Source organism: Elgaria multicarinata, chromosome 13 (assembly GCF_023053635.1).
Source record: "Elgaria multicarinata webbii isolate HBS135686 ecotype San Diego chromosome 13, rElgMul1.1.pri, whole genome shotgun sequence".
NCBI lineage: Eukaryota > Metazoa > Chordata > Lepidosauria > Squamata > Anguidae > Elgaria > Elgaria multicarinata.
Window position 1 is genome coordinate 10,922,799 of NC_086183.1, and position 17,515 is coordinate 10,940,313.

At 47.0% G+C, this 17,515-nt stretch overlaps 1 protein-coding gene across 2 annotated transcripts in view; it reads left to right on the forward strand.

Moving 5' to 3' along the window:
• Window positions 1–17,515, forward strand: part of CNKSR1 (connector enhancer of kinase suppressor of Ras 1) — a 45,108-nt gene extending 27,593 nt beyond the window's left edge. For both annotated transcript variants that reach the window (XM_063140109.1, XM_063140110.1), the window contains exons 12-21: window positions 1,334–1,515; window positions 2,437–2,467; window positions 4,371–4,543; window positions 6,486–6,559; window positions 8,681–8,752; window positions 10,710–10,783; window positions 13,225–13,289; window positions 15,392–15,530; window positions 16,316–16,497; window positions 16,613–17,515. In XM_063140109.1, coding sequence (XP_062996179.1) covers window positions 1,334–1,515; window positions 2,437–2,467; window positions 4,371–4,543; window positions 6,486–6,559; window positions 8,681–8,752; window positions 10,710–10,783; window positions 13,225–13,289; window positions 15,392–15,530; window positions 16,316–16,497; window positions 16,613–16,837 — 1,217 coding nt within the window. In that variant the 3' untranslated portion in view covers window positions 16,838–17,515. The remainder of the gene's footprint in view (window positions 1–1,333; window positions 1,516–2,436; window positions 2,468–4,370; window positions 4,544–6,485; window positions 6,560–8,680; window positions 8,753–10,709; window positions 10,784–13,224; window positions 13,290–15,391; window positions 15,531–16,315; window positions 16,498–16,612) is intronic.

Sequence of the window (17,515 nt, forward strand, 5' to 3'; positions counted from 1 at the left end):
CAAGCGAAGAGGGGCACTGCACAGCGCAGCACTCATGCGCGTTGTTGGCTGTGAGCCGGCCTGGCCTGGGGATTCAGCTGGGCCTGGGCGGGTGAGATGGCCCCCCGCTTCCGCCCAGCTGAAGCGAAGCCAGGGATGCTGGGATGGGGAGGTGGCTCCACGTTTGGACTTCCACCCAGAAGCCACCCTCCCAGAGCCGCTCTAGCCACCTGGAAGCCGCCCTCCCAGAGCCGGGAGGCCGCCGCCAGAAGAAGAAGAAAAAGCACGTGGCGAGCTCGACCCTGGCTCAAACCAGCCTCTGCCTTACTCCCGAAGAAAGGGCACCGGGTCGCCTCTCTCCTCAAACAGGCCGTGATGTCCAGGCAGGCGGGCAAGCGAGACTCCCTCTCCCTTCCCCCAGGAAAGCTAGGGACTTGTGGACTCCTCGCAAGGCTTCCCGATCCTGCACGCGTGGATCAACAGGACTTGCATCCGAGAAAGTGATGCACCAGAAGGCACCCAGCGCGGCCCGATCTGCCTATGCCTCCTTACTTGGAAGCCTTATTCCCCCGAGTAAACGTGCGGAGGGGATTGGGACGCCAGGATGCATAGCAGGTTGCGTTCGCACAGAAGTAAGTCCCGGTGAATTCCAGACGGCTCGGTCCCAAATCAAAGTGAGCCAATCCCAGCTCTCCACTCAGCACGCACTTTTGGACTTCCGCGCAATTTGTGTGTGTGTGTGTGCAAGTAGCTCGCCTTGCCTACGGCGCAAAATAGTCTGGCACCGGCCCTGCATGGCTGTGCCAATAGCCTCCAAGGAGAGTCCCAGGATTCAGGCATCGGGTTTATCCACATCAACAAACCAGTTCTAGCAGTTTTCATTTCCACCCGGGGCAGGCCTTTTGAAAAGCAAATGGGTCTTAATTGCTCATTCAAGATCAGGACATCCTAAAATACTATCCATTACAACAGGGAGCAACTGTATGGTTGCTGGAAAATTCTCTCTCCCCCAGCTACTGTGAAGGCTGCAGTTAAGCTCAGAGGAAACAGAAAAGTCTTAGGTGGGTGGCAAATGGCAGCAGTATCCCTGCTTATAAAAAAGTGTCTGGGCTGCAGGCCCTGCATCCACAACACCACCGGTCTGGTGGAGTGTTGCAAAACTTTTATTTAATTATTTGCATTTTTATTACACTTTTACCTTTCCTTTCCTCCAATCAATGCTTCCGCGCCTTACACTTTCTCTGGCCATAATTCCACACACGTTCTCCCCACCACCCCATGTGGGCGCCTGGTAGCATGGAATACTTTTCCAGACTAAATTATGGTTTGCTTTGTTTTGGCCTGATTCTCCTAGGGGCTGACGCTGAGCTGGAAAGGCAGGGCCTTGAGGCAAATTTGGAGGGGTGCAAGTCCCCAGATGCTGCCACTCCTACTAAACCCAGCATGCTGGAACTTGGACTGCAGGACTCCTCGAGCCCCGGGAATGGGTTTGTCAGAGGAAGCAGGGGCCTGGGATCAGCAGACTCTTCCAAAGAGGTAAGTGTTTATTCCTTTGCCTGTTTTTCTGTCTATGTGTATCGGTGGTGTTAAACCTCTTTCAGCCTGAGGGCTGAATTCAATTTTGGAGGAGCTTTTGAGGGTCCAGTAGTAGGTGGGGGTGAAGGCAAAATGAATTGGGCCAGAACGCCAGCATATTTTAGCTTCAAGCTCTTATAGCCAGTAACTAAGCCTTAAGAGAGGCATTTCTGTTAAAAAACAAAAAAGTCTGCTGTGATGTACAGCAGAGTTGCGTTATATGGAGAAAGCGTGGCAACAGACCATTAAGTATTGGAGGCTGGCTAGAGCCAGTTTAAAAGACGTTCAAATCAACTTACTTTATTAGAGCTTTTCTACACATCGTCAGAGAAAGTTATTTAACTACAAGCCTCCTAAGGCTGGTTGTGTGAGTGTAAGTAAGCAAAGGCATGAGATATGGTTACTTGCCTCCTCTCTGGAGGGACCACACAGTGCTTGCTGCAGAGGGAGAAGAAAGAGGAAGGGGAACGATCAGGAAGAAGGAACTGCTTAGACAACAATCACCCCCTAGTGTCCGGAAGCATGCAGAGATTGTGCAGCATTTTCAACCTTTTGGAACTGATCAGGATGGGATGTGTGTGAACACAAGCCAGGAGACCACTAAATGATCAGGTGTAGGGGTAGGGGCCTTCTGGGTCTCAGTCGCCCTATCCCTGGTTTATATCCCGCATCTTCAAGCCTAAAAAGTGCTCTCGGAGCAGTTAACAAATCATCAATAAAAGCATCCGGTGTGTGGGGGGGTAGAATAGAAAACTGTAAGGAAGGGATGAAATGGAGTATTCTGGGGACATCATGGCTGGCTCCTGACATGCAATATTTGTTCTTAAGTCCCATTTCTAATTACATCACAATGTGTTTTTCTCCCCCATACAATCCTTTCAGGGCAGCGTTGAATATCGACGAAAGCAAAAAGGTGAGTGGCATCCATTCATTCCTCACCAGGCCAGGGGGTATGAGTAACAGCCTTTGCCTCTCTTAAAGCTGTGTAAAATCTCCATAGTAGGATCACGTATCACTATATAAAATGCACCATAAAAGATTTGTATAAATTTGTATAACCTAATTTATATGGCTTTTTTGCACGTTTGGAAATAATTATTACAATTTAAAAAGAAATACAATACACCTCCCCATAGTGTCAAAGATTGGGGTCAGGTGGCCCATGTGTCTGCTCAGTCTGCTGTCCACATGCTAAGTGCTGATGGGAAACTGTTGATGGGGTCTTCCTTCCTATGGTTCTTTATTTTTAAATTGGATTTGGACTGGGCAGTCCTTCAAATAGGGGACGCCTTCAAACAGAAGACTGCCCTCTGGGGAAAAAAGGCCTCCTTAGTCCATAGATGTCTTCAGGTGGAAGGGAAAAAGATAGCCAGCTCTGTGTGTGTGTGTGTGTGTGTGTGTGTGTGTGTGTGTGTGGGAGAGAGAGAGAGAGAGAGAGAGAGAGAGAGAGAGAGAGAGAGAGAGAGAGATTGTAGTCCTATATCTACAGAAGAAACATCAGGGCCTGCACCATTGGACTCTTCCCCCACAGAGCAAACTGTCATCTTGGCCCTGTGGGGAAGAAGAAAGAACAAGGGGACAGGAGCAGGCAGAAGAAACATCATGGCCTGCTCCTGTTGGACTCTCTCTCTCTCTCCTCCCCCCTCCTGAACTCCTTTTCCTTGTGTGTCATGTATTTATTATACTGTAAGCCTGAGGGCAGGGACTGTCTTTTTTGCTAAGTATAAGCCGCTCTGAGAGCCTTTTTTGGCTGAGCGGGGTATAAATATGATAAATAAATAAATATCCCAAGATTTATTTATTTGAAGTATTTTTATCCTGTTTCTCAGCCAAAAGGGCTCCCAGGGTGGCTTACAAACAATCCATTCAACAAGGTGGTCCCTGCCTACAGGCTTATGATCTAAAACGACAGAACACCCAAGGAAAAAGGAATGGGTAGGGGAGAGGAAAGAGATACAAATTTGTGACTTTGAAAAGTCAAATTCTAAGCTGGATAAAAAAAAATATGGAGTCCTTTAGAACAGCCAAAGGCCTAGTTCTCACAAACAGTAGATTAATGGAATCCTCTAGAACATCCAAAGTACCAGTTCTCACAAACAGTAGTTAAGGGTTAAACCTGTGTGTGGAATATAGCATCTCATTATACAGCTGTGCATATATGATTGGGTGCACCTCCATACAGAAAAGAAAACTGTCTTCCACGTTGAAAACTAGATGGTGGGGAGTAGTGTTTTAGTCTGGCCTTCCTGACTTGCTAGCTTTCTACATAAGGGGATATTTTTGTGTATGTAAAGAGAAGCATTCAATCTTCCCAACAGATGGCTCTCCAGCCTCTTTTTGAAGACCTCCAGGGAGGGAGAGGACCGCCCCCCTCTCAGCAATTGGTTCCATTGTTGAACCAATCCATCCTCCTGTCGCTTAAGCCAATTGGACCAGCTCAACAAGGACTTATGCATGCTTGGCAGCTACGGAATGCTGACTGATTTGGGGTGGGCGGGTGGAAAATGGGTGGGCAGGGAAATGGAATGGAGTGGCTGGAATCCTAAACAGGGCACATTCCATACTGCAACATTCTGTTGCAGATCCCACTTGCCTGGTTCTATTGCATTGGATAGACCGTACTGTGGGTTGTTCTTGGCTCGTCTATAAATTCCTCCCAAAGTCAGCAAGAATAAAAAAGAAAGAAAAGGGAAGATGGGGTGTGGTGGGGAGAGTGTGTATTGGGGGATGGCAGACTGTGCTGTGAACTTGTATTTGCATGGCATTGCGATGAGCATGTGGAATAATCTCCTGCCCTCGCTTTGCCTTGTGATGAGGAATGGCCACCAGGCTAAGCCGGCGGCGGATCTCCTGCCAGGAACTGGGCCAGGTGGACTGCGACGGTTGGCTCCTGAAGAAGAAAGACCACGTGGGCTTCATGGCCCAGAAATGGAAGCGGTTCTGGTTTGTGCTGAAAGGGCAGACCCTCTACTGGTACAGCAATCCCAACGTGAGTACGTCCTCAGAGCTTAGAATTGCACAGTAGCCGTAGAGTTCTGGCACATCAAAGCTTAGGACTGCCAGGCCGGGGGTGATGGGGTGGCTGGCCTTGTATGATAATAGGGTGACCCTATGAAAAGGAGGACAGGGCTCCTGTATCTTTAACAGTTGCAGAGAAAAGGGAATTTCAGCAGGAGTCATTTGTATATATGGGGAACCTGGTGAAGTTCCACCTTCATCACTGCAGTTAAAGCTGCAGGAGCTATACTAGAGTGACCAGATTTAAAAGAGGGCAGGGCACCTGCAGCTTTAAACTGCTGTGATGAAGAGGAAATTTCACCAGGTTCCCCATATATACAAATGACCCCTGCTGAAATTCCCTTTTCAATGCAACTGTTAAAGGTACAGAAGCCCTGTCCTCCTTTTCATGTGGTCACTATTATTATTATTATTATTATTATTATTATTATTATTATTATCATCCCTCCTCTTCCTCTGGATCAAGGTGGGGAACAACACTAAATATAATATAATACATAAAATTAGTTAAAAGAACATATAAAAACAATACAATATTAAAATAACAATCAGAGCATCTTAAAACTCTTAGGTTTAAAATTCATCTGGGTAGACCTGCCAGAAGAGACTAGTCTTCACGGCTGTCTTGAACTCGGAGAGAGCGTTAAGCTGACGACTCTCCTCCGGCAGGCCATTCCACAGTCTGGAGGCAGCAGAAGAGAAAGTCCTCTGGGTAACAGTTGCCAGCCTAGTTGTGGCTGACTGGAGTAAACCCTTCCCAGGGGACCTGAGTGTGTGGGGCGGATTGTACGGGAGAAGGAGATCCCGCAGGTAACCTGGACCCAAACCATGTAGGGCTTTAAAGGTAACGGCCAACAGTTTGTATTTCGCCCAGAAACTAACTCGCAGCCAGTGGAGTGATTTTGTTGCAGCAGGGTACATCTGAGGCTTGTGGCACCTTAAAGACATTAATTACAGCAGCCATCTCCAACCTGGTGCCCTCTAGATGTGTTGGACTACAGCTCCTATAATCCCCAAGTGCAGGAAATGCATCATTACATAAAAAAAAAAAATGAGAGGACAGAATGATTACACAGATTTGTTTATGCTGACAGACGTGTGCAGATGCGCATTTAGAAATAACAGATCAATAGAGATCCATCTCCCTGTAGTGAGAAAAACTGTGCCCCAGTGGTTGATGGGCAGCTTCAAGGCCCTGCTGCTCTCTTGTCGTACTTGGACTTGGACTGAGCAGCCCTTTAGATAGAAGATGATCCTCTGGCAGCCTCTTAAATAAGAACATCAGAAGCGCCCTGCTGGATCAGACCGAGGGTCCATCTAGTCCAGCACTTTGTTCACACAGGGGCCGACCATCCAGCGTCCAGGGGCCAGCAAAGCAGGACACATGTGCAATAGCACCCTCCCACCCATGTTCCCCAGCAGCTGGTGCACACAGGCTTACTGCCTCAAATACTGTAGATAGCACACCACCATCAAGATAGCACACCACCAAATAGAGGACTGTCGTCTGTAAAGTAGGACATGTGGCCACCGGTGGAGGTTGGTGGCTCCGACATCAGTGGGGCATTAAATCCATTCCGAGTTTCCATTAGAACCAGTCAGAACTCTAAAGGAGCAATTGCATAGCTCCTTTCGGAGTCTGGCTGAAACCTGGAGCGGATTAACTGTCCCACTGACGTCGGAGCCACCTGCATCCACTGATGGCCCCCTTACAGTAGGATAACAGCCACATGCCATTCCTAATAAAAGTCCTTGTTTTCTGGTTCTGGCTGCAGAAACCTGCACAACAGCCCAGAGCTTCTGTATACAAGCAGCAGCAAGCTGAGCTGCTTAGTGGGTGAAATGCTGCTCTGCTTTATAATTTTGCTTTGTCCCCCCCACCCACCCCTCTTTCCTCCCCTCTGCCCTTCCAGGACGAGAAAGCTGTAGGGCTAATCAATGTGTCGACCTACAGGCTGGAAAGCACACGAGAGCAGAAAAAGAAATAGTGAGTACGTGTGAGCTTTGGTGGGAGGCTCTGCGAGAGGCCTTGAACTTTGTCAATGGAGCAGGAGGCATGGCCTGTCTCGGGAAGAAAAAGAGGCACGGAGTCCATTTAAAGCAGGGGTGTTGAACCTCTTTTAGCCGGTGGGCTGAATTCTATCCCTGAAAAGCTCTCGGGGGCCACGTTCCAAGGGTGGGTGGGGCTTAAGGCAAAGGGGGCGGGGCCAAACATACAAAAGATACCAGCATATTGTAGTTTAATGCTCTTAACTGCCAGGAATGAGGCCTTAGGAGACAAAGCATGCTAAATCATGCCAAAAAAAACCCCAACTTCAAGTATAACCAAATGGGATCTGAGCTGGGAGTGACCGAACAAGAAAGAGATCTTGGGGTTGTGGTGGACAGCTCAATGAAAATGTCCACCTAGTGTGCGGCCGCTGTAAAGAAGGCAAACTCCATGTTAGGCATTATAAGAAAAGGAACAGAGAATAAGATGGCCAGTATCTTACTGTCCTTATACAAATCTATGGTGCAATCACATTTAGAATACTGTGTACAGTTCTGGTCACCACACCTAAAAAAGGATATTCTAGAGCTGGAAAAAGCGCAAAAAAGGGCAACTAAAATGATAAAGGGGCTGGAGCCTCTCCCGTATGAGGGAAGGTTACATCAACTGGGATTGTTTAGCTTGGAGAAGAGGAGGCTGAGGGGAGACATGATAGAGGTGTACAAAATTATGTATGGTGTGGATAATGCGGAGAGGGAGACATTTTTCTCCCTCTCTCCAAATACTAGAACCCGGGGTCGTCCCATGAAGCTGATGGGTGGGGGATCCGGGGCAAATAAAAAGGAAGGACTTCTTCACGCAGCGCATAGTTAAGTTATAACCCTCGGCCATTAGGTCTCTGCTGGAGCAGCTGTGCTGACCGACCTCGTGCCAGCAGTGGTGTGTGTAAATGATATTGGGCACATAACACACCGAAATATCCCCCATGCTGTGGGAACGGCCCTCCGGCTGTTCCGCTGGCAGCGCGCCCTTGCTCCTGGAAGCAGGAGCGAAAAGGAATCGCTCTGCAGGGAGCTGCGCTTCAAAGAGGTCAGGAGGATGACCCTAATATCCCCCCCCTAAGCCCCTCCTCCGGCCAGTGTCACCACAAAGCCCCACCAATGCTGTGGCTTGAGGAAGTGTCCTCATTCCCCCCATCACCCGCAATGGCCCTCCCGCGGTCAGGCAAGCCAAACGCAGAGCAGGGCATCGGTGTCTACAGTGTTGAATAAATAAATGAATAAAAATAATGTCCTTTGTGACTGAATATTCAATAAATGTTTGCCTTTAAAAAAATGAATTAAAAATCCCTGGGTGCCCACCTTAATGAAACATGCTGCATACGCCTATGACGGGAGCACACCACTGTCCAGCATTATTTTAGGGTGCTATCCTGAACTGTGCATGTTTAGACAGGAAAAAAAAGTCCTTCAAGTCCCAGCATTCCCCAGCCAGCCATGCTGGCTCAAGAATGCTGGGAGTTGTAGGAGGTTTGTGTGTGTGTGTGTCTAAACAGACATAGGATTGTGCCTTTATTTTTATTTTTTTATTCCTACTAACTCCACACCCACCTTTCTGAGGCATTACTCAAAAGTTGGCTCCCAACAGCTATGATGTCATTTTTTAAAAACCTACCGTATTAAAGAGAATCCGCCGGAGGCAAGCACCACAGATAAAGCCAGCGCAGATAAAAGCAAACAAAACATCAATCAAAAGCCTGCAGGAATACTTTTTAAGAAGTCTAAACTAGCTGGCAGAAAACACCTAGTGCACCTTTCACTTTTCAGTTCTTCAGCCATTACTTTCAAATTCTTTGTGACAATAACTCTGTCTCTAGCATGTGCCCTATATAGGATTATTTACCTGTATATTTCCTGATCAAAGGGGAAAAGACAGAAGTAGTGACTCTGATTATTTTTAAGCCGTGACGCACCACTGTAGACATACAATTTAATAGTTGGGTACAGGACTGACGCGCATCAACAAAGCATCATGGGAAACACCACTAATCACCACCTTCTTCTTCTTCTTCTTCTTCTTCTTCTTCTTCTTCTTCTTCTTCTTCTTTTTCTTCTTCAGTGTTTTCCAGCTCACTCATGAGAAGTACAAGCCCTTCATCTTTGCAACGGAAACCCTGGCTGACCTGAGCATGTAAGTAACCAGGAGGAACCTGCTTGAGCAGACTTCCTCACCCTGGCCCAGTCCGGAAGTGTTGGATTACAACTCCCACAATCCCCCAGCCAGCCATTCTAACACATCTATAGGGTACCAGGTTGGGGAAGGCTGGGACTGAGCCATCTTCAGATCCATCCTATGCGCCTAGAATCATAGAATCATAGAATAGCAGAGTTGGAAGGGGCCTACAAGGCCATCGAGTCCAACCCCCTGCTCAATGCAGGAATCCACCCTAAAGCATCCCTGACAGATGGTTGTCCAGCTGCCTCTTGAAGGCCTCTAGTGTGGGAGAGCCCACAACCTACTGAGGTTGCAGTCAATATTTATTGAGTTGATTTGTACCTCGCCTTTCTACCAAGGAAAATGGCACTCAGGGTGGCACTCAATAGGAATTAGAGCTGTGCGCACACACACACACCCCGCCCTGCTGGTTTGTCGTGGAGTCTGATACAGAGCTTCCAAATTGGCCCTGATTCGACTCAGGGTGCTTCAGAACCTCCCCAACCCACTTTAGGTTCATTTCTGAATCCGAAGCAATCCAGCTGTTGTGGTTTCCCAGGTGCCCAGCTGATCAGGCGTCCATAAGACCTCCCCTCCCTTCCCATTTACCGCCCTCCCCTCTCGCTCACTCCTTAAACCAAGCGAGCTGCTGCCCCCTGCCTGCAGACATACCTGAAGCCTCTGCTCAAGGCCATTTCCAGCTGCTGTAGTTTACAACAATAGATCTACGGCAGGTCAGAGCAGCTGTTCTGGAGGACGGGTGGCTGGCCGGCACATGTGAGGCTTCAGGTGAGTCCCACGGGAGGAGAATGGCTGGCGATCAGGCCAAACTGGCCCAAAGTATTTTGGCTGCTTCGGGCCGAGGCGGCCAAATCCAGTCCCAAACAGGATTCGGGTCAAGGTGTGCTGAATTGACCTGCTTCAACTCGGATTTGGGGTTCAGGACCAAGGTGGAACACACCCCAATAGAAATCCCTGAGGAAGTGTTGCAATGAGAGCCAGTGTGGTATAGTGGCTAAAGTGTCGGACTGGGAGTCGGGAGATCTGGGTTCTAGTCCCCACTCAGCCATGGAAACCCACTGGGTGACTTTGGGCCAGTCACAGACTCTCAGCCCAACCCACCTCACAGGGTTGTTGTAGTGAGGATAAAGTGGGAAGGAGGAGGATTATGTACGCCGCCTTGGATTCCTTGGAGAAAAAATGCCTGGATATAAGTGCAATAATAAATAAATAAATCCACAGTAAATGTTTCTTGATTTCTCCGAAGACCTAGGCACAACCTTATTGGGAAGGGTCATGATGTAGGAGAGAGACAGTCCTAGTCTGATTCCAGTCAGGCTTTGCCAAAGACTTGAAGGTTATCAAGAGCTTGACCTGGCAAATTCCTGAGCGTTTTGTTCTCTCCAGCAAATTCCAAAAGCACAGCATTTGGGGGGATGAAGCCGCAAAGGGGAGTTGAGAGGCAGCATGATTTTTTTTTTTAAAAAAAGAGGATCCAATTAAAGTTTCCATATACAGCTGCATTTGATGCTTGGCCCAAATGCAGCTCACCCACAGTCACCCCCTGGCCTTTTTCGTGACTCCCCACCAACAACCCCAAATCGCTGGCACCAAAATTTTGGCAGGAACAAAACAGCTGCGTTTTCACATTAAAACAAGGTACGCGGGGAGTGCGCACTGTGTTTTACTGCAAGTTCATGCTCCTGGGGATTTCAGGAGCACGATTGTGCATTAAAACAAGCGGCGTGCTCACCATGCACCCAGTTTTAAAGTGAAAATTTGGCTTCTTCTTTTTTGCTGCAGCTTTGGTATTACCACCAAATTTCAGCCGTAGTTTTGGCAGCTGGCTGTGTGTGTGTCCTGGTGGGTTCCAGGAGTAGCAAGTTAGCCCCTTGATCCTCTGACATTGCACATGCCTTGTTTTCCTTCTCAGGTGGGTCAGCCGTTTGATAACGTCAATGATGAAATACACTCCAGTCCTCCAGTATGTTCCACACAGGCAAGAAGGTGGGTTCCTACTTAAAGGCATCTCCGCCTCCCCCACCCCCCACCCCGGAACCAAATATATTGTAATTGACAAAATTCACAAAAATATATTCTGAAACAGCAAAAAGTTGGGCAAGAAATCCCAACTTCGAGTATAACCTGATGAGATCTAAACTAGCAGCGACCAACCAAAACAAGTTGTGGTGTACAGCTCGATGAAAATGTCAACCCAGTGTGCAGCTGCTGTTAAAAAGGCAAACCCCATGCTAGGCATGATTAGAAAAGGAATTAAGAATAAAACTGCTAAGACCTAAAGACGGTAGTGCAGAGGATCTCATAACACTGAGGTGGGGAACTTTTGGTCTTCCAGATGTTTTGGCCTACAACTCCCATCAACCCTTGCCAGCATTCCAATGGTAAGTGATGATAAGAGTTGTAGGCCAAAACATCTGAAGCCACAAGTTGCCCACACTTTTTATAAAGGACCCCACATAGGGTGGCCATGTGTCCCACTTCACAGAGGACAGTCCTCTATCTGAAGTGCTTTCCAGTCTGAATCAGGCTTAAAGATAAAAAAGGTAGAGCAGGCAGGGGGTGCTCAGAGCTGTCCATCGACAGCAACTGGAGAGCAGGCACACAGCTCCCCTGGACACAGTCTTTCCCACTATGGTGAGATGTATCGTATTTCTATTTAAATGATCAGCGGTAACTTCGAGGCTCGACTTCTGCAATGCGCTCTACATAGGGCTACCTTTGTGCCTAGTTCAGAAACTCAACTAGTGCAAAATATGGGAGACAGGTTGGTCGCCTAGGGGTGACCCTATTACACCAGCTTTGAAATCACTTCACTGGCTGCCATTTAAGTTTCCGGGTGAAGTATAAAGTGGATGGCAATGGCAAACCACCCCGCTACAAAAGTCTGCCAAGAAAACGTCAGCGAAAGCAGGCGTCCCTCTAGGAGTCAGCAATGACTCAAGTGCTTTGCACGAGAGGTTCCTTTCCTGAACAGGTTTCTGTTCACCACTCTGCCGCAAAGATCATCTTCCTGGCCCGCCACTCTGACCATGTCACTCCGCTTCTGAAATCTCTTCATTGGCTCCCAATTCATTCCAGAATCCAATATAAACTTCTCCTGTTGACCTTCAAAGCTTTTCACGGTCTAGCTCCTGCCTATCTCTCCTCTCTCATCTCACACTATTGCCCCGCTCGTGCTCTTCGCTCCTCTGATGCCATGCTTCTTGCCTGCCCGAGGGTCTCTACTTCCCTTGCTCGGCTTCGCCCATTTTCCTCTGCTGCCCCTCATGCCTGGAATGCTCTTCCAGAACACCTGAGAACTACCAACTCAATCACAGCTTTTAAAACACAGCTAAAAACTTTTCTTTTCCCTATAGCTTTTAAACTTTGAGTTTGTTCTGACTCTATACTGTTAGCTTCACCCTTCCCGGTGCCTGTTTACACTTCCCTGTGCCTGTTTGCATTCTCTTTCCCTCCTTATTGTTTACTACAACTTTATTAGATTGTAAGCCTATGCGGCAGGGTCTTGCTATTTACTGTGTTATCTGTACAGCACCATGTACATCGATGGTGCTATATAAATAAATAATAATAATAATAATAACATTTGAGTACTACAAGTTCAATCGCAGCTTTTAAAGCTCAACTAAAAACTTTTCTTTTTCCTAAAGCTTTTAAAACTTGATTTTGTTCTGACTTTTATACTGTTAGTTCTACCCTACCGTGTGCCTGTTTACCCTACCCAGTGCCTGTTTGCATTCTCTTCCCCTCCTTATTGTTTTACTATGATTTTATTAGATTGTAAGCCTATGCGGCAGGGTCTTGCTATTTACTGTTTTACTCTGTACAGCACCATGTACATTGATGGTGCTATATAAATAAATAAATAAATAAATAAATAAATAATATTACTTTAAAGCCCTACATGGTTTGGGTCCAGGCTACCTGTGGGATCGCCTTCTCCCGTACAGTCCGCCCTGCACACTCAGGTCCTCTGGGAAGAATTTACTCCAGTCAGCCAAAACTAGGCTAGCAACTGTTACCCAGAGGACCTTCTCTTCTGCTGCTCCCAGTCTGTGGAATGGCCTGCCGGGAGAGATTCGTCGACTTAAACCGTCTTCCTGCATTTAAAAAGCTATAAAGACTAATCTCTTCCGGCAGGCCTACCCAGTCGAATTTTAAGATGTCTGGCTGTTTTTTTAATAATGTATTGGTTTTTAATCAGTTTTATGTATTTTATAGTATTTTTGTATTTGAAGTTGTTCCCTGCCTCAATCCAGAGGGAGAGGCGGGTAAGAAATAAATATAAATAAATATATTATTATTGTTGTTATTAATATATCACACTTCCTTTCTACAAATCTATGGTGCAACCACTCTTGGAATACTGTGTACAGTTTTGGATACTTTAAAAAAAAACACTGATGCATCTAATTAATGTTCTACAGATTGCTACAGTGAAACAGAAGCAGAGGATCCCGAAGACGACTCTCCTCGACATAGCTTTGATCTGGTGAGTATCTTCTTGATCGATTCCTGCATCTCCTAATAAAGAGTATTGGGGAGGGGGGTGGTTGTGGAGGGACCCGAAAGCCTCGTTACAGCCATGAGCTACTCTTCCAAACGCACACGGATTTGAGTTAACACCCAGCTAGATCAAGTCAAAGACCCTTCAGGTTGCCCACCCACCCTTCATTGAGCCATCAGGCCTAATAGCTCATGATAGACCTTCCATCTATGAATTTTGGTTCCTCCCCTTTTAAAGCGGCCATCGCCACATCCTGTGGCAGTGAGTTCCCCAGGTGAACCATGTGTTACGTGACAAAGCACTTCCTCTGGACTATCTGGAACCTATTGTCCGTCCATTTCTAAATTCTAGTGCTATGAGAGAGGGAGAAAAATGTCTCTGTCCGCTTGCTCTGCACTTTTATTATGCTCTTTATCATGTTCTCGTCCAATTGTATCTCTTTTCCCAACACACCAATTGAAAAGCCCCAGACTTCGTAACTCCAAGCCCGTGATCATTTTCACTGCCCTTTTCTGCACCTTTTCCAGCTCTGCGAAAACCGCTTTGAGTGTCCAGAACTCTCCACTGATGCAGCTGCACCACATTTTTTTATAAAGACTGGCCATCTTAATTTCCACCCATTCCCTAATAGCCCCTATCACAGAATTTGCCGTGGGATGATTTCATTTCTCTGTATCCACCACAGCCCCAAGATCTCTTTCTTGGTTAGTCACCGATCCCACTGGGGGATAACATTTTTTTTAATGCATGCGGTGCAAAGCAGGGGCAGGATGGGAGAGTTAACACCATGCTAAGACAAGAAATGGGTAACAAATGGCCACAATTTATACAGTTTGGTAGAGAACCCTTGTGGCCTTCAGATGATGTTGAAATCTAATTCCCATCTTTCCTGATCATTTGCCTGGGGCTGATGAGAGTTGCAGTCCAATGAGCCTTTTTTTTTTGCACGAGACATTTATTGTGCACTTGTGATTCCTCACTTACAATAGTTTGCGAGACCTTTACATGATGGTGTCATCTAGGGGTGTGCCCTCCGCATTGAAAATCCAAGCGTGCGACGGTGCTCTGGCGGAGCTCCAAACTTTCGGTGTGATTAGGGGGCATTTTTAAGACCGCCGGATATCCATGGTGTGGAGTGACGGTCGTTCGGAGCTCTGTTCCGTTTTCAGATAACCGCTTCATTATTGGCTATGGCAATTAACCAAAAGGCTTACAACTCTGTCATTTTTAAAGATAAAGAGATGAAACTTGGCAGCATGATAGCTCTTACATAGATTCCTTCATTCCTTGATTTTTTAAAGGAGTTTTATCATTTACTTTTCTTTTTCCTTTTTTTCTTTTTTTGCACAAATGGGACCTTCCCCCCAAAGCCTAATTGCTGCATGTAGTGGGGGGTGGGGGGGAGATAATGAAGGGGAGGTTTCAATGACTGTATTTGACTGTGGGATGGATGGAGGTGTATGTAAGAACGGGGGGAGGGGGGAGTATTCTTGTGCTTTTGGCTCTGCCCACTGCTGACATGCGGCCGCTGTAAGATTCCCCCCACGAGGGAATATGACAAATACCCTTGTGGCACTTCAAAGATTAGCCCATTTATCCTGGCAAAAAGCCATTGTGGGCTCTGGACCACTTCATCAAATTCATGGAGTATTATGGAGAGTTTCAGCTTTATATGCAGTACGTATGGGGTAGGGGTAGAATTGTAAATAGTGTGGTCAGACTTCCATGAAATTTTATGCCGGAATACGTTTTCTTAGTCTTAGAGAACTTTAGCTATTGGGAAGGATAGAAATGTAATAAATAAATAAAACGAATACATTTAAAGTGCCACAAGATCCCCTCCCCCCACCATCTCTTGGAGAAATAAACTATCACGGATACCCCACTGAAATATTTACCATGAGGGAATGCAGTTCTCTGGCTGAAAAAAGACCCCCTGCTCCCTGCTGTAATGAAATGCAATTGAGCACAACCCAAAAGCACATTTCTGGGGGGGGGGGACGACGCCCCCCACCTTAAGCATCTTTCTGAGTTCCTCCCTGATTCTGTTGCCTGCATGCTTACAGTGGAATATTATTTTCTTGCAGCCAAAGCGGAGGGAGTGGGAGAAAGATCTACCGCTAACAGGTGCCACCGGGAGTAATGGATCCCCAAGTGGGAGCCCCCTGGCCAGCCCCTTCCCACAGCCAAAGGTGGACGAGAGCGCAGCGACTCCTTCTTCGACAGGTGAGCTCCGCTCCTGCTCCTCCTCCCAACAGTGGTGGAGGTTGGTGGCTCTGATGTCAGTGGGGCAATGAATTTGCTCCAGGTGTCAGTCAAAAGCCAGATTGTTGACCGAGGCTGGTTACAAGGGTGCGTACAACTCCCCTGTTACAACAGCTCCACTGGCTTCCGGTATGTTTCTAGGCACAATTCAAAGTGCTGGTTATGACATATAAAGTCCTATATGGCTCGGGTCCAGGTTATCTGAAATACTGTATTCTGCCATATGAGCCTTCCACGCATTCAGATCTTCAGGGGAGGCCTTTCTCTCGGTCCCACCACCATCCCAAGCACACCTGGTGGGAATACGGGACAGGGCCTTCTCGGTGGCTGCTCCAGTGCTCTGGAACTCCCTTCCCAGGGAGGCAAGACTGGCTCCCTCATTGCTATTTTTTCTGAGGCAGGCAAAAACTTTTTTGTTCTGGCAGGACTTTAGGAATACTCTGGACCTGTGTTAAAGGCCTTGTATTTTTTTTATATTGCTATTTGCCTTTTAAATTCTTTTAAATGCTTTAATATTACAGTTGGTTTAATTCTATTTTAACTTTTGCATATTTCTATTTATTTGTTTTAATTGTATATGTTTTAATTTTGTAAAGCCACCTTGAGTCCCAGTATTTGGGAAAAGTCGGGATATAAGGATAAGGATAATAATAGCAATCAGAACTTTAAAGGAGCAATCAAGGTGCTTTGCACTCCAGACGGCTTCCCCTGTCAGCTCATGGTTTTTGAACTTGTGTCTTCTGAAGACCCTGCAGGAGAAGAGCTGGAGTCGCTGATCAAGTGCCTGAAGCAAGGCGGCGTGTCTCTCATTGGGAAGCAGCAAGTGTTCACCCGCGAATACTATCGGAAATCCTTCGTCAAACGCAACAAAAACCCGGAGATCAACGAGAAGGTGCATCTTGTCCGGACCCTTCAAAGCACGCTCAAGGCAGGTGTAACTTTGCACTGGGTAGAGGGGCTTCTGTTTCTGGGCTTTGTTGACCTTTTCTCAAAGCGAAATATTGCATCAGCGTTAAACATGGAACTTTCCCTCCCTTCTTTAGGCAAAAACGGCTGAGCTCCAGCTACTCGATATTCTCCTGGACGACTCTGAACTGACCTCCGAGAAATTCAGACACTGGAAAGAACAACATCAGGAGTTGTACCAGGAAACTCAGGCGTGGTGGGCCAAAAAGATTAGCCAAGAGAGTAGCACAAGAACTGACTCAGTCTCAGATGTCAACCCAGTGGAGGAAGAGGAGGAGGAGGAGGAGGAGGCAGCTCCATGAACTCTGTCGGCAGGCTACGCGGACTGTGGGTGTTAAAGGACTACAGACCGTGGTGCAGTTAGGTAATTTTAGATCTACTGGGGTCCTCCTGTTTCAATGCCAATCTGTACTGCTTTGCTTCAGGATGCGGCAATCCAGCCCTGCTGTCTTTGGGGGCCAATCCTCGTTCCATTGAGAGGGCCCTGGACCTCTTCCCAAATTCCTGCTCTGTTGGTGTCACTGGCCTCAGATGGCCCCTTCCTCCTAGAGAGCTGATTGAATAACGAAGAACCCGCTGCTGAACTGAGAGCGAAAGATGGCTTGGCTCGTTGCGTGGGGAACATCTTTAATTTTTATTTTTTTAAAAAGATGGAGACATTCTGACCATGCAAGAAGAAGCCCAGCATGGCTGTCTATGGATAAACATACAGACGGGATGAAAAGGTCGAGATTCAAACATGGCCTTTCCCTTCAGAGGTCTCTGGAAACAGCAGTTCCTCCAACGCGTTTCAAGTTGGAACTCTTCCTTAGGTGTATTTAATAACTAAAAAGACATCAGAGTAAATCAGAAGTCTGAAACGTTACGGGTGACAGGTGGCTTCGGGAACCAGCTTCAGTTAACAGAAGCGGGATCGGCGTGTACGGATGCATGATGTTTACTACTTCTACTAATAAAGGGTTCAGGCAGGTTTTTAAAAA